This window comes from Hyla sarda, chromosome 7, assembly GCF_029499605.1.
Source record: "Hyla sarda isolate aHylSar1 chromosome 7, aHylSar1.hap1, whole genome shotgun sequence".
NCBI classification, from domain to species: domain Eukaryota; kingdom Metazoa; phylum Chordata; class Amphibia; order Anura; family Hylidae; genus Hyla; species Hyla sarda.
The window spans coordinates 62102130-62128336 of NC_079195.1; the positions used below are offsets into that span (position 1 = coordinate 62102130).

General features: G+C 42.8%; 1 protein-coding gene across 24 annotated transcripts in view; it reads left to right on the plus strand.

Annotated features, from left to right (window-relative positions):
* The window catches only part of ADGRA1 (adhesion G protein-coupled receptor A1), a 1152497-nt gene extending 1133389 nt beyond the window's left edge, over positions 1-19108 (plus strand). For all 24 annotated transcript variants that reach the window (XM_056529273.1, XM_056529272.1, XM_056529274.1 and 21 more), the window contains one exon: positions 15386-19108. In XM_056529273.1, the coding sequence (XP_056385248.1) occupies positions 15386-16604 (1219 nt within the window). In that variant the 3' untranslated portion in view covers positions 16605-19108. The remainder of the gene's footprint in view (positions 1-15385) is intronic.
* The last annotated feature ends 7099 nt before the right edge of the window (positions 19109-26207 follow it).

Consider the following 26207-nt stretch of genomic DNA (forward strand, 5'->3'; position numbering starts at 1 on the left):
CGCACTTGATAAATTCAGCACCAATGCATTTTCCAATGCATTTCCGTCTAAAATAGACTTGCATGCATCATGTTCTAAAAATCCTCTACAGCAAAAGTCGCAGAAAAGTCGCACATATTTAGACTGCGACTTTCTGTGCGACAAATTTAGACAGGAAAAAACAGTGTAAATCCTTTGATAAATCTCCCCCATTGATTCTTATTTCCACATTTAAAGGATTTTCTAATGCTGCCTATATTTCCCATGAACTCTCTGGCTGTGTGCGGAGGGGAGGGATGTGAGCTGTCAGGAAGAATCTGATAGGTGATGATGTCGTCTTGAAGTTCACAGGAAGTCACCTGACCTACTTAGAACACTTCCTGTGACACATTAAGTACTTTCAATTTGGAGTGCTTGTCACATGACTCAGCTACAGTAATGAAACGCATGGATTCAGCTGTGTTGGTAGAAATAGATGTCTGTCACTTAGGGCAGGGAAAAGTGCAGTCCTGAGTTCAACAAGAATGACTTTCTCTGCCTATTTGCATATCCGCCCTTAGACAGCGGATCCATAACTGGACAGCAGTCCCTGCATTATATAATATGCAGGGGCGCCACTAGTTAAAATAAGAAACAGAACTGTATGGAGGTCAGGAAAAACAGAGCAGGGCACGAAGGTTAAACAGGCAAGAACAAACATACAGGGAACCAGGATAATTTATAACGTTAGCTATGTAAAGTGGTTACAAACAGGTTATGCGGAAGCTATAACGGCATGTATAAAGAGTGCTGACTAACAGGTTTAGGACCAAAGAAATATGGCAGGTAATAGAGTAATGATAAACAGGTTACAAGGAATATATAGTAGCAGATTTAGCAATAATGAAGGTGAGTGAACAGATAACTGAAATCAAGACACTATACAGGATACACAGGTACGGTATCACACAAGACTAAACATAGAAGCACAACACATCAGGCTAGGGCAAAGCAGACAGTGATGGATAAGGGCTAGGGATGAGCTAACCGAATCTGACAAATCTGAATTCATTATGAATTTCAGGAAAAATTGGCTTTGCAACAAATCCGAATATCACCGCAATTCAATCACATGAATCACTTAATTAAAATCCATTTAGTGCGGTCCAGGCTTCAGGGCATCTAAGATGACGGCGCCACATGTCAGGACATGGGTCAAGGAATGCTGGGAAGGCGGGATGACCCTGAATCACATGCAGCATGCAGCTTATCAGCAGCCAGCCACCCCTGTGATGTCACAGACCTATATAATCGGCAGCCATCTTGCAGCCAGTCACTTCAGCATTCTATTTCAGAGAGAGAGGGACAGAGAGCAGTGTGTGTTACACAGAAAAGCATTTTTACAGCAGTGATTCACCTCAACCCTAAATCCATTCTAGAAGCACTGATAGGAAAGGGAGAGAGATTGAGAGAGAAAGTGCAATTGTGGGTGTATTACAGTAGCGATTCACCTCAAGGCCAAATCCAGCCTAAAAGCACTGATAGGAAAGGGAGAGAGATTGAGACAGAAAGTGCAATTTTGTGTGTAGTACACAGCAACTGTGTGCTGCAGCACTGGTGTGTACAACAACTGAAAAGCTAATAGTAGGCAGCCAGTTAGGGTGAGCAAAGCACTAAAAGCCATAATCACCTGCTATTATTGCGTGTTGTCTTCTATTAAGAGTAACCTGTGCGTACATAGGTAGTGTACCATTTTGTTCCTGTTAAAGTCTTAAGGGCCTAGTTACTGTGAAAGGCTAGCCAAAAGTACACACCTGCTGCAGTTCTAGACAAATACTGTTTTGAGCGTAGTGGAGTGTATTGTACACCTCTCATAAGTGCATACCACGTACGTTCATCTATGTGGTGTACCATTTTGTTCCTGTTATAGTACAAAGGGCCTAGTTAGCGTGAAAGGACAGCCAATAGTACACACCTGCTGCTGTTCTAGTCAAATACTGTTTTAAGTGTAGTGGATCATATTGTACTCCCCTCATAAGACCATACCACGTACGTACATCTACCTTGTGTACCATTTTGTTCCGGTTATAGTCCTAAGGGCCTAGTTACTGTGAAAGGCCAGCCAAAAGTACACACCTGCTGCTGTTCTAGACAAATACTGTTTAAAGCGTAGTGGAGCGTATTGTCCTCCCCATATATACGCACTAAGTATGTCAGGCAGAGAAGTGCCAGGACGTACACAGATGAATGGCAAAGGCCTAAATTCATCAGGTGCAGGCGAGTGGCAGCAGGAGTCGCAGCGAGAGGCCTGAGCTCCTGGTATCGGCTAGCGGTCGTGTCGCGAACAGCAATTCATCTGCTTTCATTGACTGGTTAACTCGGTCATCCAATTCATCACAAGTGACATCTGACAGCCCCAGTCAACAGTCCAGGCTTGGTCATTCTGCCACATTTTGGTCTCCTCATGCTGGTGCCACCTACAGGCTGTGTCATTGTGCCGCCATGTGGTCTCCTCATTCTGCTGGCACATTACTTAAAACATTTTATTTTAATCTATTTAAAATATTTAATTTAAATTTTAAAATATATCTTTAATCATTTCGATTGTGAGGCCCTATGGTCTCCTCTTGCTGCTGCCACCTCCAGGCTTGGTCATTCTGCCACTATATGGTCTCCTAGTGCTTTCGCCTCCTTCAGGCTGTGTCATTCATCAAGAAATCGAATCATGGCTTACTCCACGAAAACTGGAAATGGGAACCATGGTGACTGACAACAGGAAGAACATCTTGTCTGCGCTGCTTCAAGAAAGCCTGAGCCTTGCATAACACACATTTTAAATCTGGTTGTCAAGCCATTCCTGAAGTGATACCCCCATCTGCCAGACATCCTAACAATGGGAAGAAAACTTTGCATGCACTTCAGCCATTCATACACCGCAAAGCACACCCTTCTTGAGCTGCAGCGTCATCCTCCAACATAGTCTGACTTGCGATGTTTCCACACGTTGGAATTCCACCCTCCATATGTTGGACCGATTTCTTGATGATCCAAGCAGATAGGGGGACTCCCCTGTGTAACTTCAATGTCAACCAGTGGCAGCTAATACGTGACACCTGGAGTTTGTTCAGGCCCCTTGAGCATATTATTAGTCAGTCACCAGGATTACGGGATGAACAATGTAATTTCACTGCTTAATATCTTACAACACGTGTTGGAAATGATGGCTGGTCAGGGCACTGGAGACTTAGCGCCTACATCTCACAGCCACATGAGCCCTGTATGGGCTGAACTGGAGGGGGAGGGGGACAGTGGAGCACAGGCAAGGTTTAGCAAAATTGCTAAAATCTTCAATTTAAATTTTACAAAATATCTTTATTCTTTTCTATTGTGAGGCCCTATGGTCTCGTTGGCTCTGTCATTGTGCCGCTATGTAACGCCTTGTTATATTGGGTTTTGTGGTCATACAGTATTAGTTCAAAGTAAACGCTTCGAGCACCCGGGACATTAAACTTGTGAATCTTATCAAAATATTCTATTTAAATTTAAAAAAATGTATGTAATCTTTTCAAGGCTGGAGCCCTATAGTCGTCGACGTCATATTTTACCTGTGGAATTACCACAAGAATCCAATGAAACAGGTGGGAGCGATAACAATGAACCATAACTGATTAAATTAAACATTCGCACTTTCACAGTCGGCGGGGGAGCTCTGAGAGGCAGGGGCCGGAACAGGTGGTAGCTCGCTTGGCGGAGGACCGCCAGCTCATTATTAGTAAACAAGTACAAGCTTTTTTACTGCAGCCACTAGCTTTATCCGCCCACTTATCCAATAGCACAGAAGCTGAATGTGTTTCTGTTCAAGTTGCTGGTACTGCAATCCCTTTTCAAGTGGACACTCAGAGCATGGGGGTGCGCTGAGAGGCAGGGGCTGGGACAGGTGATAGCTGCCTCGCGGCGAACTGACGGCTCGATTTTAAAATACAACTACGAGCTTTTTCACTACAGAAAATTATTCACTGCAGCAGATTTTACATTATTATAGCTGGAATTACCGTAGCTGCTGGCACCAGACTTGCCCTCCAATGGGTCCTCAATAGAGATGAGCGAATCAAATCAGACTTTTTGAAAAATTCATTCCTCTCTAGTCATTGTCATATATTGCCTTTGGAATTACCACAAGAATCCAATGAAACAGGTTGGAGCGATAACAATGAACCATAGCTGATTAAATGAAACATTCGCAGTTCAACACAGAGTAAGACAGTCGGGGTGGGGGGGGGGGCACTGAGAGGCAGGGGAAGTAGCTCGCCTCCTGGTGGACCGCCAGCTCGATGCTCACCAGAATGGGTCCGCAAAAAGGAAACAAATAAATTCTAATCAAATTAAATAAAAATTACATTAAAATATCTCTTTAATCTCTTAAATTGTGACGCAATATGGTCTCTGGACCTGCTGCCACATCCAGACACTCTGAGGCAGTGATTCTAATAGTGATGCCTGTAATCTGCATGTCGTACTGAATAACAGTATTATTTTACTAACACAGCATACTCCCAATGTGTGTTACGACAAGGCAAAGTGTTCTACACCCCTATTGAGGCTCTCTATAGGCCAGAAATAGCTGTTTTTAATAGAGATTTGCTGCAAATAAATTCGGACCAAAACAAATTTTGGGGGGGAAATTTGACGAATCGGCCCAATTGAATTTTTCAAAAATTCGCTCATCTCTAATAAGGACCTATACAGTGGTATAGTTCAAAACTCAAACAAGTCAGAATACAGGTTCAGAGTTAAAAAAAAGAAAAAAGTACAACACACATGGCAAGAGGCAAAGCAAGAGAGACAATGGATCCAGACCTGTACCATAGTGAAGTACAAAATATAAACAAGCCTAAAACAGGATACGGGTAAAGGATACAAACTAGAAAGGATAAAAACCAACCATTAGAACAGACAGATCCCAAGACAGGACAAAGCTAAAAATTAGATAAACAGGTCAGAACTGCAAAGCCATGGCAATAACTGAAACTTAAATCAGGACAAAGCTAAAATCAATAGCAAGAGCCAGAAAGCTAAAGAGGAATCAAATACCCCACCTCAGCTGCTGATTGGCCAGGGCCTGTAACTCATAACTGACCAGAGCGCATTATGCAAAGCCTGGCCAGGTATGATCGCTACAATGGCACTGTAGGACTAGTAGAGGTGAGTCTGCATTATATGGGCAAAAGGCCAGTGTTTCAAGATATACAGCATAAACATAGTAGGGGAGGGGCCATGTTCTAGATTTTGCATTAGGGCCCTGAAACTTCAATTTTCAAATTAAGCATCACACAATAATTCAATGATTAACATTTTTACTCTAGAATGATCCGTGAATATTATATATCAGATCAGATTTATAAGATACAGGTTGTAATATATGTGAGCACACCAATCTTAGATGCAAATAGTTTTTCTTTTTAATAAGGCATAAATTAACGCAGCACGCGTTCCGGCCTGTACAGCCTTTTCCAACTGCAGGTTGTAATATATAACCTGAAGATTGTATTGTTTATAGCTCAATGAATTATATTCTGTAATAAAAAAAAATAAAAAAAAAAACAATCATCAAGGAAAATGTGTGTTAAAGGGGTATATTTCACAGCAGACAAATATTATTACTAGCAAATTGAAAAACATATAATATAGTGCTAGGTAGCATGTCATGCTGAAATATAGTGTCCTTCTGGTTACTGATTTTTCTAATGAAGGAAGGCTAAGATACAAATAGAAAGAGAAAATATATAATCGCTCAATAGAAGCTGTTTCCTAGAAAGTGTAAAAAAGAGGAACAACAATCTCCAGAATTATTACTGTGCCCTAGGGTCTTGGGAAGTGGCACAAAAATCGACAGAACTATTTCTGCACCATAAAACGTTTTACAAATGACAAGTGACAAATTAAAATTGAGCAGACTCTACTCTGTTTGCCATATACTGCATTCTATACACATTTGCACAATTACAATTTTGGAGAATAGAAATGTATATTACTAGAGATGAGCAAATTTTTGAAAAATTCGATTAGCCCAATTCGTTGAATTTTCCGAAAAAATTTGCTTTGATCAAAATTTATTTGCAGTGAATTGCTATTAAAAACGGCTATTGCCGGGCTACAGAGAACTTCAATAGGAGTGTAGAACACTTTGCCTTGCCATAACAAGCATAGGGAGTGTGCTGGGTTAGGGAAATTATACTGTTATTTAGTATAACATGCAGATTACAAGTTTTGTTATTAGAATCCCTGACGCAGAGCGTCTGGATGTGGCGGCAGGGTTGGCATATCATATGGTGTCACAATTGAAGTGATTAACGAGATTTCTTAATTTCATTTTTTGATATTTTTTTTCATACATTTTTGAGGACCCATTCTGGAGAGCATCCACCTGGCGGTCTGCCACGAGGCGAGCTACCACCTGTTCCAGCCCCCATCTCTTAGCGCTGCCCTGCCCCTGACTGTGAAACTGCCAATGTTTCAATTAATCAGTTATGGTTCATTGTTATCGCTCCAACCTGTTTCATTGGATTCTTGTTGTACTTCCTTAGGAAATATATGACAACGACTAGAGAGGAGTGAATTTAAAAAAAAAAATTGATTAGTCCGATTTGATTCGCTTATCTCTATTGAGGAGCCATTGGAGGGCAAGTCTTGTGCCAGCAGCCACGGTAATTCCAGCTCCAATAGTGTTTAATTGCTGTATAAGTTGCTGCAGTGAAAAAGCTTGTACATGTATCTTAAATGGTACCTCTCATCAAAAAAACTTTTGATATATTATAGATTATTGTATGCAGAATAACTTTACAATTGCATGTTATTAAAAAATATGCTTCTTTCTATTTAATTTTCCACTTTGAAGAAATGACCACTAGGGGTCTCCCTACCAGTCCTGGCAGCAAGCATTTCAGACTCATGCTGGAGTCCTAAACACTACGAGCTGCCAGTCTGCTTTGTTCACAAAGGAGAACACTCAGAGCTGCCAGCCTGCTTTGTTCACAGCCTGTTTGTCTGTGAACAAAGCAGGCTGGCAGCTCTGCGTGTTTAGGACTCCAGCATGAGTCAGAAATGCTTGCTGACAGGACTGATCGGGAAAAATACAATAGAAAGAAGCATATTTTTCATTAACATGCTATTGGAAAGTTATTCAACATTCATTAATCTAAAATATATCAAAAGTTTATTTGATGAGAGGTACCCTTTAAAATTGAGCTGGCGGTCCGCCGCGAGGCCAGCTACCACCTGTCCCAACCCCTGCTTCTCAGCGCACCCCCATGTTCATGACTGAGTGTCCACTTCAAAAGGGAGGGACTGCAGCCCCAGCAACTTGGACAGGAACACATTCAGCTTCTGTGCCATTGGATAAGTTGGCGCATAAGTTGTGCTACATTGAAAATGCTCATAAATGTATCTTAAAATTGAGCTGGCGGTCCGCAGCGAGACGAGCTACCACCTTTTCCAGCCCCTGCCTCTCAGCATAAGGTTTAAGAGATTTTTTTTAATTTAAATTGAAGATTTTAATTAGATTCATAGGTTGAATGTCTTGGGTGCCTGAAGTGTTTACTTTGAACTAATACTATATTACCACAAAACCCAATATAACAAGGAGATCACATGGCAGCACAATGACAGAGCCTAGAGGTGGCAGCAGCCCGATGAGACCATAGGGCCTCACATTTGAAAAGATTAAATATTTTTTTTTTAAATGAACTTGAACATTTTAAATAGATTAACATTTTAAAGATTAAAGATATTTTTTAAAATGTATGAAGAGACCATAATGTGACAGAATGACACAGCCTGGAGTTGTTGGCAGCAAGAGGAGACCGTATAGTGGCTGAATGACACAGCCTGGAGGTGTCTCCGCATATTCACGTATTCGAGGAAGAAAACAGTGAGGGGGTGGGCAACTTTACGATTGGTTGCTAGGGATGTTGTTGATAACCTTGGACAAGTGTATTTGCATCATTTTAGTTTGCCCACAAGTGAAAAGAAGGAATACGCGAATATTCACATATGTGAATATTCACATATGCGAATATGCGCATATGGGGTCAAAAGGGAATATTCGTAATTTTGAATATTTGGCGAATATATTCGCAATATTCACGAATTTGCGATATTTGCGATAAAAATTTGAAATGCGAATATTCGCGCCCAACACTAATGGGGAGCAGCACCTTAAATATTTTTAACTGTATCCATATTTATAGTGTAAGTGTTGGTGCAGCACCATAGTCAATCTACCTACACTGATGCTTCAGGCATTGGTGGGTGGAAATCCTGGCTGATCCATGCCTGATTCATCATCATAAAGGTCAGTCTCTCCACATTTTTGGTGGACAGATGAGTTCTCCTTGGGGTTACTATAGCCCTCGCCGCACTAAACACCCGCTCTGATGGCACATTACTGGCTGGGTATGTCAAAGTATGCTACCACCTGCTAGTTCTGGTCCTGCTCCAGGTCTACCTGCTGCTGATGAGTTGCTTCACTATGCGGGTGAAGAAAGCTACTCATCAGCGACTGTAGACTCAGGCTGCTGCTGATGGAACTGGCAGTGGAAGGTGAGCACAGAGGGCCTCCCAAGTCAGACTTGCGAGAGGATGGACGATGGCGCAGATAGGCATCGGCAAACTAACTACATAGGATGTCTTTGTAGAAGGTCAGTTTGTCCTCCCTCTCAGTGGGTGTAAGAAAGGCCCCATTTTGTGCCGGTAGCAAGGGTCCAACAAGGTGGAAAGCCAGAAGTCATCCTGCTGCTGAAAGGTGACAATTCGGCAGTCACTATGCAAGCGAGCATGCATCGTGCCATTTGTGCAAGTGACTTAGAGGGACTACCTGCGTCCATTTCCACTGCATACTGCCACGGTGTGTCTGGGTCCTCTGTCTCATCTTCCTCGTCACTCTGTAGCTCCACAGGCTACTCCTGCTCCTCCTCTCCTGTCAGAAGACTAGAAAAGCACCCATTTCGCAAAACCTTGCCTGTGCTCCACTGTGCCCCTCCTCTTCCAGTTCAGCCCCCACAGGGCTCATGTGGCCAGGAGATGTAGGCGCCACGTCTCCAGTGCCCTGACCAGCCCTCGTTTCCACCATCTGTTGTAGGAAATGAAGCACTGGAATGACAATGTTCATCCCGTAATCCTGGCGACTGCTAATAATGTGGCTTCCTCAAAGGGCCTGAGCAAACGGCAGGTGTCACGTATTAGCTTCCACTTGTTGACATTGAAGTTACACAAGGGAGAGTCCCCCTATCCACTTGGATCATCAAGAAATCGTTAATAGCTTTTCTCTGTTCATATAGTCTGTCCAACATATAGAGGGTGGAATTCCAATGGGTGGAAACGTCGCATATCAGACTATGTTGTGGGTTGCCATTCTGACGCTGCAGCTCAAGGTGGGTGTGCTTTGCAGTGTACGAGTGGCTGAAGTGCATGCAAAGTTTCTTTCCCATTGTTAGGATGTCTTGCAGATGGGGGGAACACTTCAGGAACCGCTTGACAACCAGATTGAACATATGCGCCATGGAGGGCGCATGGCTCAAGTTTCCTTGATGCTGCGCAGACAAGATGTTCTTCCCGTTGTCTGCCACCATGGTTCCCATTTCCAGTTTTCATGGAGTAAGCCAAGATTCGATTTCTTGATTAATCACTTTTAGCAGTTCCCCCCCTGTGTGACTCCATTCGCTAAGGCAAACCATGTAAAGAACAGCATGACACCACCGTGCCCTGCACACATGGTATGCTGAAGGGGCACTGAGACTTGGCCATGTAGTGGAAGCTGAGGACACAGTGGAAGATAAGGAGGTGGAGTCGCACACTATTACAGGACCAATGGCCTGAGACCATGGAGACGGAAGCGGCGTGACCTGTCAAAGTTGCTGTTGCTGTTGTGGTTGTGCAGGAACCACATTCACCCAGTGGGCCGTTAAGGACATGTATTGTCCCTGAGTGTATTTACAGCTCCACATGTTTGCACTGCCGTACACATTAGTACACACTGACAGGCTCAAGGACCGGCCCACCTTCTGTTCCACAAAATTGTGCAGGGCTAGTACTACCATTTTTGCAAAGAAATTATGGCTTGGGACTCTCCACCTCTGCTCGGCACAAGCCATCAGTTCTCTGAAAGTTGTAGAGTCCACCACTTGAAAAGGGACAGCAGCACCAGCAACTTGGACAGGAGCACATTCAGCTTCTGTGCTGTTGGATGAGTGGGCGCATACTGATGGACATGGCTTCGCTGATGGATTGCTGGTGGAAGCACTAACTCGAAGTAGGAGGAGCAGGAGCATCTGGACCGACAGAAGATGGGTATGACAGACAGTTCCCTTCGGCTGAGGTGGTGGAGCCTTGGTTGGCTGAAACAGGGAACGGCATGCCACTGGGTGATGCAGCAGGCTGGACCACCGCATCGTAGCCACGGTTCTCCCAGGCCGCTTTATGGTGACGCTGCATATGTTGACGCAGGGCCATGGTGCCAACATTGGGACCCTGGCCACGCTTCACCTTCTGCCGACACATCTTGCATGTGGCCATGTTAACCTCCTCTGGATGCTTGATGAAAAACTGCCATACCACCGAGTAGCTGATTTTCCCCCCAACAGTCCGCACTGACTGACTGCTACTGCTGCCGACTCCAGGAACCCCTTTTCCACTAACTCCCTGGAAGGTAGGCTGCCGCATAGCAAGTGGTCTACAGCGGGCAGGTTTGGTTCCAGACTTCCCGCTTCTGCCACAATGCTGACTCCCAACCATGCTACCACCTTGCTGGTTCAGCTGCTGCCTCAGGGGCAACCTCCAACCGTCTTCTCCTGATGATGATGAATCGCCTGCAGCACCCGGCTCCCAAGTGCGATCGGCTTCATCATCATCCAGTTGTGTCAGTCATCACTGATTTCCTCCTCAGGTTCCTCAACAGTGTCATCTGCAGGAGCCTGAATGCTTGCAATACCTCCTCTCACGCCACTCTGCTCATCACTGATTGCTCACCTAACGGAGGAAGCGGCAGATGTCTCCTCCCCTTCTTGGCTGGGGAGTAGCTGCTGACTGTCCTCTATTAGATCGTCCTCACGTTATAGTGGAGCTGAACCCACAGCATAAGATACTTCTGTGGGGGAGTGAACAGCATAGGACAGAGGCAATAGGAGGACAGGGACTGCTCCTGGGCCATGCCAACTGAGGGCTGTGTCTAAGGAACCCACCGACTGTTGACTGGGGGTGTCAGATGTCACTTGTGATGAAGTAGATGACTGAGTTAACCAATCAATGACGGCAGATGGGTTGCTGGTCGATACATGACTGCTAGCTGATACCGGAAGCTCAGGCCTCTCGCTGCAACTCCTGTTGCCACTCACCCCTAGTCTGCTGCAACCTCTGTCTGCGCCTGATGAATTTAGGCCTCTGCCACTACTCTGTGCACGTCCTGGCACTTCTCTGCCTGACATACTTATACACCAGCTGAGTGTGTATAGGTTACACTTATGAGAGGAGGACTATACACTCCACTACTCTTAAAACTGTATTTTGCTACAAAAGAAAGTGTGTAGTTTTGGCTGGCCTTTCAAAGTAACCAAGCCCTTATGACTTTACCAGGAACAAAATTGTACACCACGTAGGTGTACGTACAGTTTACACTTATGAGAGGAGGACTGTACACTCCACTATGCTTAACCCCTTAAGGACCAAGGACGTACCGGTACGTCCTTGGTCCTGCTCTTCTGATATAACGCGGGGTTACACAGTAACCCCGCGTCATATCATGGCGGGCCCGGCGTCATAGTGAAGCCGGGACCCGCCTCTAATAGCGCGCAGCGCCGATCGCGGCGCCGCGCGCTATTAACCCTTTAGCCGCGCGCTCAAAGCTGAGCCGCGCGGCTAAAAGTGAAAGTGAAAGTTCCCGGCTAGCTCAGTCGGGCTGTTCGGGATAGCCGCGGCTAATCGCGGCATCCCGAACAGCTGACAGGACAGCGGGAGGGCCCCTTCCTGCCTCCTCGCTGTCTGATCGCCGAATGACTGCTCAGTGCCTGAGATCCAGGCATGAGCAGTCATGCGGCAGAATCGCTGATCACTGGTTTCTTATGAGAAACCAGTGATCAACATAGAAGATCAGTGTGTGCAGTGTTATAGGTCCCTATGGGACCTATAACACTGCACAAAAAAAGTGAAAAAAAAAAGTGAATAAAGATCATTTAACTCCTCCCCTATTAAAAGTTTGAATCACCCCCCTTTTCCAATAAAAAAAAAACACAGTGTAAATAAAAATTAAAATAAACATATGTGGTATCACCGCGTGCGGAAATGTCCGAATTATAAAAATATATCATTAATTAAACCGCTCGGTCAATGACGTGCGCGCAAAAAAATTCCAAAGTCCAAAATAGTGAATTTTTGGTCACTTTTTATATCATTTAAAAATGAATAAAAAGTGATCAATAAGTCCTATCAATGCAAAAATGGTACCGTTAAAAACTTCAGATCACGGCGCAAAAAATGAGCCCTCATACCGCCCCATACACGGAAAAATAAAAAAGTTATAGGGGTCAGAAGATGACAATTTTAAACGTATTAATTTTCCTGCATGTAGTTATGATTTTTTCCAGAAGTCCGACAAAATCAAACCTATATAAGTAGGGTATCATTTTAATCGTATGGACCTACAGAATACATATCAGGTGTCATTTTTACCGAAAAATGTACTACGTAGAAACGGAAGCCCCCAAAAGTTACAAAACAGCGTTTTTTTTTCAATTTTGTCGCACAATGATTTTTTTTCCCGCTTCACCATAGATTTTTGGGCAAAATGACTGACGTCATTACAAAGTAGAATTGGTGGCGCAAAAAATAAGCCATCATATGGATTTTTAGGTGTAAATTTGAAAGAGTTATGATTTTTTAAAGGCAAGGAGCAAAAAACGAAAATGCAAAAACGGAAAAACCTCCGGTCCTTAAGGGGTTAAAATTGTATTAGGCTACAAAAAACAAGTGTGTAGCTTTGGCTGGCCTTTTACAGTAACTAGGACCAAACTAGTTTAACAGGAACAAAATCGTACACCATGTAGCTGTACGTACAGTTTACACTTATGAGAGGAGAACAATACGCTCTGCTACAAACTATATTAGAAAAACACAAAAAATACAAAAATAGGTGCACTACTGTGGTGGATGTAACAATGACATTAGCTAATCCTCATAATTGATGTAAAATTGAGACATTAGCCAGTATATCCTTATATCACTGACATACCTGAGCCCGCACACCAATGCCAAGGTGTACGTACAGTTTACACTTATGAGAGGAGAACAATACACTTTGCTAAAAACTGTATTAGGCTACAAAAACAAGTGTGTAGCTTTGGCCTTTCACAGTAACTAGGCCAAAATTAGTTTGACAGGAAAAAAAATTGTACACCACCTACGCTCAGGTTACACTTATGAGAGGATTATACGCTCCGCTATGCAACGGGGACTATGGCTTTTAGTGCACTGCTCACCCTAACTGGCCCCTATTAGCTTTAGAATTGAGTTGCTGTACACCCCAGTGCAGCAGTACAGAGTCGCTGTGTAGTACACCCAAAAGTGTACTTTCTCTCTATCTTACTCCCTTCCCTGTCAGTGCTTTTCTGCAGTGGTTTGGGATTGTGGTATATCGCTGCCGTGAAGTTGTTTTTCTGTGCAACATGCACACTGCTCTCTCTGCAATAAAATGCTGAAATGGCTGGCTGCAGTGATGGCTGACAATTATATAGGGCTGTTACATCACAGAGCTGCTGATAGGCTGCATGCTGCATGTGATTCCGGGTCATCCCACCTACCCACCTTCCCAGAGTCCCTTGCCCCATGTCCTCACATGTGGAGCTGCCATTTGAGATGCCCTGGAGCATGGACCACACTAAGTGGAGTTTAATGAAGCGAATCATTTTATTGAATTGCGCCGATATTCAGATTCATTACTGATCAAATCTTTCATGAAATTCGTAACGAATTTAGATTCGTCAGATTCGATTCGCTCATCCCTATATATTACCTTTCCTATGTTGTATGTTTATTTAGCTAGCACCCCTAGAAATGATGCAGTTTGTTATCCGTCCCCTAGATATAATATGATTGAAGGATATAAATGCTATTATAGGCAAATTTCACGCCCAGTTGTGTGCACGAAATACATGTTGGGTTCTTTTTGCCGGATATATTCCTAATGTTTCAAAGGCTTTGCTTTGTTTGTATTTTGGAAACCATGACTGGCATAGCCATGGCAAACCATGACACATATATACAGTATCATGAGAGTTTAGCTTCATAGAGCCAAGCAAATTACCACAAATAGTCGATCAGGGACTCAAAAGTGAAGTTAAAACAAGGCTTCTCCTTTTTTTTTTCCTTTCCAGCAAACAAAAATAAATACAGCCTTTTCACTAAGGCATAAAAATACAAAATAAATCATACTTGTCCGACACTGACTATACAAAAAACTTCCTGTCTATACAGGTGACTCACTACCAGCCACCCAACAAAACAGTCAACAAATGTGTTACTCACACAGGTCACAATGTCCCCTTTTGCGGCTGCAAACCTCCGGATTCAATCTCTTATCAGTGGTGCAGGTTCCTTACAGTCTCACTTGCAGACTGACTCTCATCTAGTTTTAAAACCTAAGGCCAAGCTGTCTTTAGCACCTATTCTGCTCTGGGCTCTGGGCTAGTTTGAAAACCTTTGGAGGCCGGAAAGAAATGGACCTGACTTTCATCCTATAAAAATCCAGGCCCGATAACAGAACTTACCAAAGTCCCTAGCAGGCTAAATATCAGTGCTGGACAGAGAGCTTGGGAAAATATAGTGATCCCTGACCACCATTCCTGTCTCTATTTCAATATATATATATATATATATATATATATATATATATATATATATATATATATTTATGCAAATGATGCTAATGTATTCTTCCTGCATTTATATTGGGGCAGATTGTACATCTAAGAGTAGTTTAGCAATTATTTACCTCGGTATATATGCACTATTAATGGTACATTTTTACTTCCTGCCGGGACCTGACCAAGTTTTATCTGTTTTCTTTTGGACAAACTCAATTCTTTTTTTATCATTGCATATGTGTTTTTAAGATGTTTGTCTTTTTGGATACTTCAGTGAAGCATCTACTGTACTTTGTTCTTTATACACTTCTTTTGTTGTTTTGGGATAATTGATTGTACATGCGTAGGACTTATCGCTGATTGTGGATTTTTGCTTGGGTCTTTTTTTTTTTTTTTGCCAAAAAACACTGTACCCATGAAACCACCCTCATTGAACACCTTAAGAATAGTTTCTGCTTATTGCTGCTTTTACATGTCATTCTCTAACATTAATGTCTGTATTTCTCTTTTTTTACTCACAGCTGCTGGATGGCTTGGGAGCCAAGTCTTGGTGCATTCTATGGCCCTGTCGCCTTCATTGTTCTTGTCACCTGTATTTACTTTCTATGTACCTACGTGCAGCTAAAGCGTCATCCTGAACGCAAGTATGAATTAAAGGAAAGGACGGAGGAGCAGCAGAGGTTGGCAGTTGGAGAAATTGGTCACAGTCATATAACTGAGGCTGGGTCAGTTGCCCAGGCAGCCTGCTCCATGATTTCATCTTCACTTTTGGAAAATGAGCATTCCTTCAAGGCCCAGCTCCGAGCTGCGGCATTCACTCTCTTTCTGTTTACAGCAACCTGGACCTTTGGGGCTCTTGCTGTATCTCAAGGGCATTTCTTGGATATGATCTTTAGCTGCCTTTATGGAGCATTTTGTGTAACTTTAGGCCTCTTCACTTTAATACATCACTGTGCAAAGCGAGATGATGTTTGGCATTGCTGGTGGTCTTGTTGTCCGTCCAAAAGAAATGCATATGCGGTGCCAGCAAATGCACGCCAAAAAGTGAACATAAATGGAGATGCGCAGGGTCATGCGACCTGCATTCAGGATTCACCATGCCCTAATAAATCACCAATGTACAACCACCCATCTGTGGGTCATTGCAAACTTACCAATTTACAAGCTGTGCAGAACCATGTAAACTGCCTCTCACCAGTCACACCATGCTGTGCAAAGATTCACTGTGAACAACTTATGGAGGATGAAGCTCGTATCCATGTGCACAATGAAGGTGCTTTTCGACCCAACATGCACGTCCACAGGTGTCTAAAAAGCAGAACTAAGCCACGCTACTTCAGTCGACATAGGTCAGCTGCTGAGAGAGAGTATGCTTACCATATTCCTTCTAGTATTGATGGTAGTATCCATAGCTCGCACACAGACAGTCCACACAGTACACATGAGGGCCATACAGGCCACAGAAGGGGCTGTTGTGTAGCAAGCGACCCTTACCCTACCATCAACCAGCCTGAGAGCAGCGATGCAAGTACTGCAATATTTAGTTGTGGCAAAATGCCTGACTCTGACACTGTGCACCATACTCACTTTGAGATGCAACCAAGGAGACAATCATATCCATTTAATACAACAAATCCTAATGGGTTACTCAAGTCTAGCATGCATGAAGCCATGATGTATAGTTCCGATAATGCAGGAAACGTAAAAACGGGGCCATGGAGAAATGAAACTACTGTGTAGTTCTGGGCTTAGGTCATATATCTTTCCTGCACTGGTAAAGAAAAACAAACAAAAAAACAAAAAAAAAATGTACGCCATGTTTTTAAATTTACTTGTTAAGTGTCTGTACAGCACACCAGTACATGTACAATGCTTGGTTCTGTTTTGTTATACAAAGAAACCGATAATAATGTGGCAATTGTGAAAATAACATGTTAAAAAGGAATAACAATACGTGTACTGCAAAGAACCATGAACACAAAAGGTGCAAAGTAGATCGAAGAGGCAATATCCTTTTTCTTGTGTTATCTCTTGGCACACTTCTCTGTGTTACACTTGCTACTGTTACCATGACAATAAATAACGCTGATCATTTTTCTAATATGTTCTACAAATTGTACTGGTATACCAAATAGAAGTTTCCAGTGTATCTCATGTCAGACAGATATCACTTGTTTCCATGTTGTCCTTAGAGGTGTCTTCAGAAAATGCCCAAAATGCCCTGAATATTTGTCCAAATGCACATGGAATAGAAGGATTTCCATTCGTGCTTCACTCTTTCGACCATTAGCTTCCACCTTTTGCCTATGCACAGTGGAGGATGCCCCATTTTCTACATCTGTATGCTTAATAATGGAGACTTAACATATTCTGCCTTCATCTGCTTCTAAAGTCTTACTAGCTTTTTATGCAGCCAACTTACAGCAGAAGGGCCACATGCAGCCCTTAAGTACCTTAAAGCGTACCCGTCAGATCCAACAAAAATTTTTTTATCACTCAGTACCTAATCCTGACCATGTACATCTAATTTTTATGTGTCTGGCACCTTTATTTATTTTTTTATCACACTTTTAATTTCGCTCACTTGTCTGAATTTCTCTCAAAGGGAGGGGGCGTGGCCTCACTGTGCAGGTCTCCGCCCCCTCCCTCAGTATTCTGTCTGCTCACATCTCCCCTAGCATTAGCAAAGCTACAACTCCCAGCTTGTCCTCACTGACAGTACTGGGACACAAGCTGACAGTGGGAGGATTTTCCTCCAGCTATGAGCCCTGCGCTCACAGCTGTCAATCAAGGAAGTGTGTCCATGACATAGGTGATGACGCATGGACACAGCAGGACTAGTATGTGTCCAAGCAGGCAGGGGGGGCAGTTGTTTGACTGGCTTTTTCAGTATGAATACTGAAAATGTTCTAATGAAAGCAACCTATTGGTTTTGCATACTTTACAACATATCAAAAGTTTTTGTATCTAACAGTGCACATTTAAAGTAACTGTCATTTGATGAAGCTTTTGTTAAATGAGACATGTCAAAATTTTGATCTATCTGCAGCTGGGTCTTAAAAACCCTGACCAGTCACTAGAACTAGTCAGAATATGTGCCTGGCTTAGGGCTCCTACCCTTGTCTTACTGCACTTGGCAGATTCCATAGTAAGTCTATGGAGCTTATCTCCTGCAGTAAGTCGGGAAGAGAAGATCCTGGCCAAACACTTCTCCCAGCGGCAAGCCTTCTAGCAATCGGTAAGGGTCAGAGCACTTCTATGACATGTCAAAAATATTTGTTAAATGATTTACACATAGTGAAGCATGCTACCGTCTCCTGATCGGAGGGAGTCTTAGTACTGAGACCCTGGCCAATCAAAACTTTTGGCATGTGACGTCAAAAGTTTTTTTTTTAAACACAGGTACACTTTAAAGGGGCACTCCGGCCCCAAGACATCTTATCCACTATCCAAAGGATAGGGGATGAGATGTCTGTTCGCGGGGTCCCGTCGCTGGGGACCCCCACAATCTAGCATGCAGAACCCAACTGTAAGCACTGCAGGAAGCGTTGGAGGCTCTCAGTGTTATGCCTCCTGACCACGGGGACGGAGTATCGTGACGTCACGACTCCGCTCCCATGTGACGTCACGCAGGAAGATCACGGGGGTCCCAGCGGCGAGCCTACCGCGATCAGACATCTTATCCCCTATCCTTTGGATAGGGGATAAGATGTCTTGGGGCCGGAATACCCCTTTAAGGCTACATTTACATCTATGTTGCTGACTTCATATCCTGCAATATTGTTTCTTGTAAAATACTGGATGCTGTTTCCCAAATCCAGTGGACTTAAAGTCAGTGAGATCCATTAGGCTCCATTGGTGTCCACCATTTGAAGGATCTGGCACCACCGTTATTTTTGTTATTTTGTTCCTATAATACATCAGAAAAATGGAAATACAAACACAAATGACACCCTCAAGAAATAACTTCATAGCTTGTTATAGCAATGTTTCTCAATTCCAGTCTTTGTTAATCTCCAGATGGATGGATGTCACAGTTGTGTTAAAAGCCACTGCAGAAAAATGATCTGATCACAGGCTGTCCAGCTTCCTTCTTCACTACTGAAGTTAACCTGTGTAGCACTGCAGGAAAAACACAACACATTACCCATTAACATGAATGAGTTGTCTATGTATGCTGGATAGGGGATAAGATGTCAGATCGCCGCGATCCCGCTGCTGGGCAGCCCCGGGATCCCCGCTCTGTGCGTAATGACGGGCGATAGAGGGGACGGAGCAGCATGACGTCATGGCTCCACCCCTCGTTACTTCACGGCCCGTCCCCTTAATGCAAGTCTATGGCAGGGGCGTGACGACCGCCACGCCCCCTCCCATAGACTTGTATTGAAAGGGGCGGGACGTGACACCATGAGGGGCAGAGCCGTGACGTAACGATGCTCCGGCCCCTGTATTGCCCGTCATTACGTGCAGAGCTAACTCGCTCTGTGCTGTAATGATAGCGCAGTGCCGAAGCGGGGATCCGGGGGCTCCCCAGCAGCGGGACCGCGGCGATCTGACATCTTATCCCCTATCCTTTGGATAGGGGATAAGATGTCTAGGGGCCGGAATACCCCTTTAAGGCTACATTTACATCTATGTTGATGACTTCATATCCTGCAATATTGTTTCTGGTAAAATAGTGGATAGGGGGTATCTACATGGGTTGGTTGTGTTCCACATGGTGAAAAACACATAGGGGGAGATTTATCAAAACCTGTGCAAAGGAAAAGTATTCCAGTTGCCCATAGCAACCAATCAGATCGCTTCTTTCATTTTTAACAAGGCCTCTGCAATCTGATTGGTTGGTATGGGCAACTGGACAACTTTTCCTCTGAACAGGTTTTGATGAAATTTCCCCCATAATGCATTCACAGGCTTTTTCCTACAAATTTGCACTTTATCCATTCTTACCAGTTTTTACAGGTAACATTTTTTGTTTAACTAAAAATCCAAAAAGTGTTTGTTTCTTTTTTTTTTTTTTTTTTTTTTTTTACAATGTGGCATGGAAACATAAAAGCAACCTCGTCAGTTGTCTTGTCAGTTCCTCAGTAATGGTCACAGACATTCTTTGTAAGGAACATTGTGGTATAAACTCTGTTGTAAAATGCTAATATTTTTAAATGTCTTTGAAGTTTACTACATTATTGGTATATTATGGATAGTTATGTTCTCCTGTATTTATCTACTTTAAAGGGCTGGCGAAAGAACAACATGAATCACATATCTTATGGATAGGTGATCAATATTTGATTGCAATGGGTTGAATTGGCGGGACCCCTAGGATCACGAGACCGGGGTCCTTGTGTAAATTGAATGGTAGTGCCCATGCATGACCACCACTCCATTTACTATTTAAGGGACTGACAGAGATAGTCAAGTGCTTGACTATCACCATTAGTCCCATAGACAGTGGCCCTTATTTACTAAGAGTGTTCTGTAGGTTTCTTTGTGGGTTTTAAATTCCCTACAATTTATTTTCCACGGTATTTACTAAGGTTTCCCCACATTTTCCACTTCCCCTACACTTTGCTTTTTTTTACACATGTTCTGATCTGTCTGGTTTTCCTCAGCTCAAATCCACCACATTTTATGTGGAAACCTTAGTAAATGTGTTGGATTTTTGTGAAAATGTCGGGAACACGCCCCCTTTCAGAAACCATGCCCCCTTTCCAGACGGCCACGCCCCTTTTTCTGGGTTTTCCTAGCAAAATGGAGAGTTAGTAGAGTTTTTTTATATTCAATTCTGGTGCAAATTCTGGCACAGACAGATGCAATGCGACATAATCTGGCGCACAACCAGACAAAACATGTCGGGTTTGCAATAGTAAATGAGGGCCAGTATGTAAAGACTCCAGTTGTTGGACCTCCAGCGATCATACATTTTATAACCAATTCTCTGACAAGGTAATAAATATCATTCTTAGGCCAACACCTTTAAGTGCCATTTACAGATGTAGCCAGCATTAGAAATGTAATTATCTAACCTATTACGCAATTGTTATATTATGAACTGGTGCCATGGTGGACAGAGGATGCGCAAGATAACTTGATCAAATAAAGCCAGAACAAATTTAATGAAAAAGTGGCACATGCTACTGCTACATCTGTCCTGAAGAACAAAACAGTTTTACTTATATGCTCTGCAATATCTAATAAACACAGGGTAGTCTACACATCTAGTATGGAATATGATAGATTTTTCTAAGCCAAAACTTGTTTCCTAAATTTTGCGCAACTTTCCTGCTGCTGCACAAGTAATTTATTTGGTAAGGTGGATGACATGCATGGGGCTGCATTACAGGCCCATTTGGACAGGGTCATAAAAGGGGAAACCACACAAAGGCATGACATTTCTATGTAACCTCCATATGCCATTAGCTTCACAAATCATGACATGATCCATCAGACTCAGTATGTATACAGCTTTTCCAACCAAGAAGAATTGTCATTGACAGAGCAAGGTATGGCAGCACATGGTGACCCACATGGCACCTGTACAAACCTTCTACTCTGCATGAGGCCAAACATTCCAAAATAGATTATGTTGGTTATTTAAATGGGTACTCCACTGGAAAGCATTTTCTTTTAAATCGACTGGTGTCAGACAGTTAAACAGATTTGTAAATTACTTCTATTAAAAAATCTTAATCCTTCCAGTACTTATAAGCTGTTTACTGCTCCAGAGAATGTTCTTTTAATTTTGAATTTCTTTTCTGTCTGACCACAGTGCTCTCTGCTGACACCTCTGTCCATTTCAGGAATAGTACGTAGCAGGAGAGGTTTGCTATGGGGATTTTCTCCTACTTTGGACAGTTCCTAAAATAGACAGAGGTGTCAGCAGAGAGCATTGTGATCATACAGAAAGGAAATTCAAAAAGAAAAGAACTTCCTCTGTAGTACACAGCAGCTGATAAGTACTGGAAGAGTTAAGCTTTTCTAATAGAAGTAATTTACAAATCTGTTTAACTTTCTGACACCAGTTGATTTAAAAGAAAATGTTTTCCAGTGGAGTACCCCTTTAATGCGCAGCTTTCATAAGACAATCCTTCTGGTCCTATTACTTTGCAGCAAGGACACTTGTCACAGGGCCAGATGACACCTCAAATTGTCCATCAGATCATCAACAATCAGATATCTATCAGATCCCCAGCCATCATATATCCATCAGATCCCCAACCATGCCTCATAGAAGTCATTGTGGTCCTTTGCAGATACCTGTTTTTGGTCATGGAAAACGAAAAAGAAAAAATGTGGGGCATACTCTAATGTAGTATCTTCCAGTATACATTAAAAAGAAGCGAAGAGACCCACCACCACACCTATAGTGTCAAACTGACCTTCAGAAGTTGTGCAATAGAATAGGCACAACTCTATGGTATGTTTAGTGTATTGGTGAGTATATACAGCCTGATGCTTGTTGTCCCCTTTTCCGCGTCCCGATAGGGTTACAGAATATAGATTAATAGGACACAAATGACAAAACACGGGGTCTATATCGAGCGCTGCTGTGCCATCAGTATGACATCAGGTACACAGGACAATTTTTATTCAAGGATGTAAATAACAGGACAACGCGTTTCAACGCAATCTCGCACCTTCCTCAGGTCCATAATAATTGTTATAAGGTGTCCTGGCCGGGCTCCCTGTGCAGAGGCATGTTTTTAGTTAGCCACTTTGTGTCTCAAACATTGGTAAAACTTTGAAAGTTGATGTACCCAACAAGATCCCAGCCTCCACTGTGTATATGTAACAATACTGGATGAAGCTAAAATGGTAGCTTGCTGAAATATGAATAATATTGGCACTGGTGATACCATTCTGACAGAGAGATATGTACACACACAGTCTTTATGAGATAAAGTAAAATATGTAGTGTAATGATATTGCCTCGGACTGTCTGCCATTAGCACTCGAATACCACCTAATGTCCACTCAGTGTAAGCTTCTCTCCATGTTGGAAGGGAAGAGATCACTAATATGACTCCTTTTCCATCTGCAGTGTTGTATTGGTTGTTATTTGCATGACACAAGTCAAAAAATTCCATTTGTTGTTTTTCAATGTTACATGTTTAAAATGCAGTATTGTTAAAGACTGTGAAAATCATGTTGGTATTACTCTAGAACATTATGAATCCACCAGAACTCACCTCTGCACCAGTGTAAGTGGCACAATCCTTCGTATGAGGTATTATGATAAAACTTTAATTAAAACTCACTCAGATGTCTTTGCAAAGAATGCGGTAACCATTGTTTGTGACGCTGTGCATTGTGCAACTGTCTGACCATGTCTTCCAGTATAGCATAAACATTCACAAAAAGCCAAAATGGAGGTTGAAGAGGAGAAGGTGGAATGGTTCTTAATAATGTTTGGAGGAAAGGAGAAATGGTCATGGTGCACGGATGTTGGTCAACACAAGATGTCTTAAATTCTGGAAAGCACCAGTGTACTATGAAATACCATGACTCAACATTTCAGTCACCCATTTATATTTTATCACTTACTAGCTGAGTACCCGGCGTTGCCCGGTTTTTCCTTCCGGATCCTTTTTGGGTAGGAAAATAAACAAAGGAGGAAGCTTTTGACTTTATATCCCGTCCTCATATATTGTTGTCATATCCTAACCCCACATCCCGACCTCCTATCCCGACCTCCTGTCCCGACCTCCTATACCGTCCTCCTATCCCGTCCTCCTATCTCGACCTCCTATCCCGACCTCCTATCCCGTCCTCCAATCTCGAGCTCCTATCCCGACCTCCTATCCTGACCTCCTATCCCGACCTCCTATCCCGACCTCCTATCCCGTCCTCCTATCTCGACCTCCTATTTCAACCTCCTATCCCGTCCTCCTATCCCGACCTCCTTTCCCATCCTCATATCTCGACCTCCTATCTTGACCTCCTATCCCATCCTCCTATCTCGACCTCCTATCCTGACCTCCTATCCAGACCTCCTATCCCATCATCCTATCCCGACCTCCTTTCCCGTCCTCATATCTCGACCTCCTATCTTGACCTCCTATCCCGTCCTCCTATCTCGACCTCCTATGCCACCTTCCTATTCAGACCTCCTATCCCGTCCTCATATCCCATCCTCCTATCTTGTCCTCCTATCCCGACCTCCTATCCTGACATCCTATCCCGACCTCCTATCTCAACCTCCTATCCTGACCTCCTATCCCTACCTCCTATCCCATCCTCCTATCTCGACCTCCTATCCTGACCTCCTATCCAGACCCCCTATCCCGTCCTCCTATCCCAACCTCCTTTCCTGTCCTCATATCTCGACCTCCTATCTTGACCTCCTATCTTGTCCTCCTATCTCGGCCTCCTATCCCAACCTCCTATCCAGACCTCCTATCCCGTCCTCATAACCTGTCCTCCTATCTTGTCCTCCTATCCCGACCTCCTATCCCGACATCCTATCCCGACCTCCTACCCGACCTCCTATCCCGACCTCATATCTCGTCCTCATATCCCGTCCTCCTATCCCGACCTCCCATCCCGTCCTCATATCCTGACTCATAATATATGTACCAGGTAATGAAATAGCTCCAGACTAATGGATATTAGATGGGAACATACATTTCCCATTGATTTGTATGGGACTTTAAAAAAAAAAACCCTGACCCTCACAAATGGGGGTAGTTAAGGGTTAAATTAACTATCCTATATTTTAAGTGGACATATAAGTAACATGTGACCAAGTATTATCGAAATATCTCCAGCCATGTGGAAGTTATGCAGTAACATATATTTCCCATTGACTTGCATGGGACTTTAAACATAAGCCCCGCCCCTGGAAAATGGGGGTGAGTAAGGGTTAAATCACCTATCATATCTTTGTTGTTGACATATAAGTAACATGTGTGCCAAGTTTCATGTTAATATCTTTAGCCGTTTGAAAGTTTTTGTGGAACATACACATATACATACATATATACACACATACATACACATACATACATACATACACACACGTTGAGTTTTATATATATAGATTTTAGAATTTAATCTCCCCCTTCGGCCATAGGACACAAGTCACTAATGAAGTCACTTTCAGTTAGTAGGCACTGGTATCCATTGTAGATGCTGGGCCCCAATGCAAAAACTTTTACAGGGTCCCCAGCTTTTATTTATCCTGTTAAGAACCAAAACTGCACAGGTACGCCCTTGTGTCCTGTTACTTAAGGACCTGAATCCTTAAGTGGTTAATGTTGGCTACTATGCCCAGCATTTAACCCTTTAAACAATGACCAATGCTGATCACAGTGTCTAAAGTGAAAGTGGAAGTTGCCGGTAGCTCAGTGGAGCTCATGGTACCCCGACTACGTGACCATAGGTGTTAGGTGAGCTAAAATGGTATAGGAGGGTCCCCTTACCTTCTGCCGGTCACATGTTGTAGCCTGGCTATACAGATCACACTGTATAATGCTATGCCATAGGCATAGCAATATATAGGGAATGCAATCTACTGATTGCATATAAAAGTCCCCCATGGGAAAGTATCAAATAAAAATGTAAAATGTTTCTAAAATTATATACCCCCCCCCCTCACCACCTTAATAAAATAAAATCTCCCTTATTTTCCCATTTAACAAAAAAGAAAAAATGTACATATTTGATATCGTCGTATGTCCAAACTATTAAAATATAATTGAAGATGAGCGAAGTTACAGTGATTCGATTCATCACAAACTTCTCGGCTCTGCAGTTGCTGACTTTAGTCTGCATAAATTAGTTCGGCTTTCAGGTGCTCTGGTGGGCTGGAAAAGGTGGATACAGTCCTAGGAGAGAGTCTCCAGCCCACCAGTGCACCTGAAAGCTGAACAAATTTATGCAGGCTAAAGTCAGCAACTGTCAAGCCGAGAAGTTCTTGACGAATCGAATTACTGTAAGTTCGCTCATCTCTAAATATAATGTTTATGATCCCACATGGTTAACAGCAGAAACGTAAAAAAAAAAAATACACATTTTTAACCTTATAATAAAGCGGAAAAAAATTCATAAAAAGCGATCAAAAAGATCAGATTCAGTACCAAAACAAAAATGGTACTGACAAAAAAATAAAGATCAGGGTGCAAAAAATAAACCCTAATACATCCCTGTATACAAAAAATAAAAAAAAGTTTTAGGGATCAGAAAAGGACAATTTTATGCATTTTTGTTAAACAAAATTTAGCATTTAGTACAATAATAGAAAAACTATATAAATTGGGTATTGGGTTAAAGATAATGGTATAATTTTTACCATAAAGTGCCCTGTGGAAATGCCAAACCCCAAATTTGCAAAATTGCAGTTTTCTT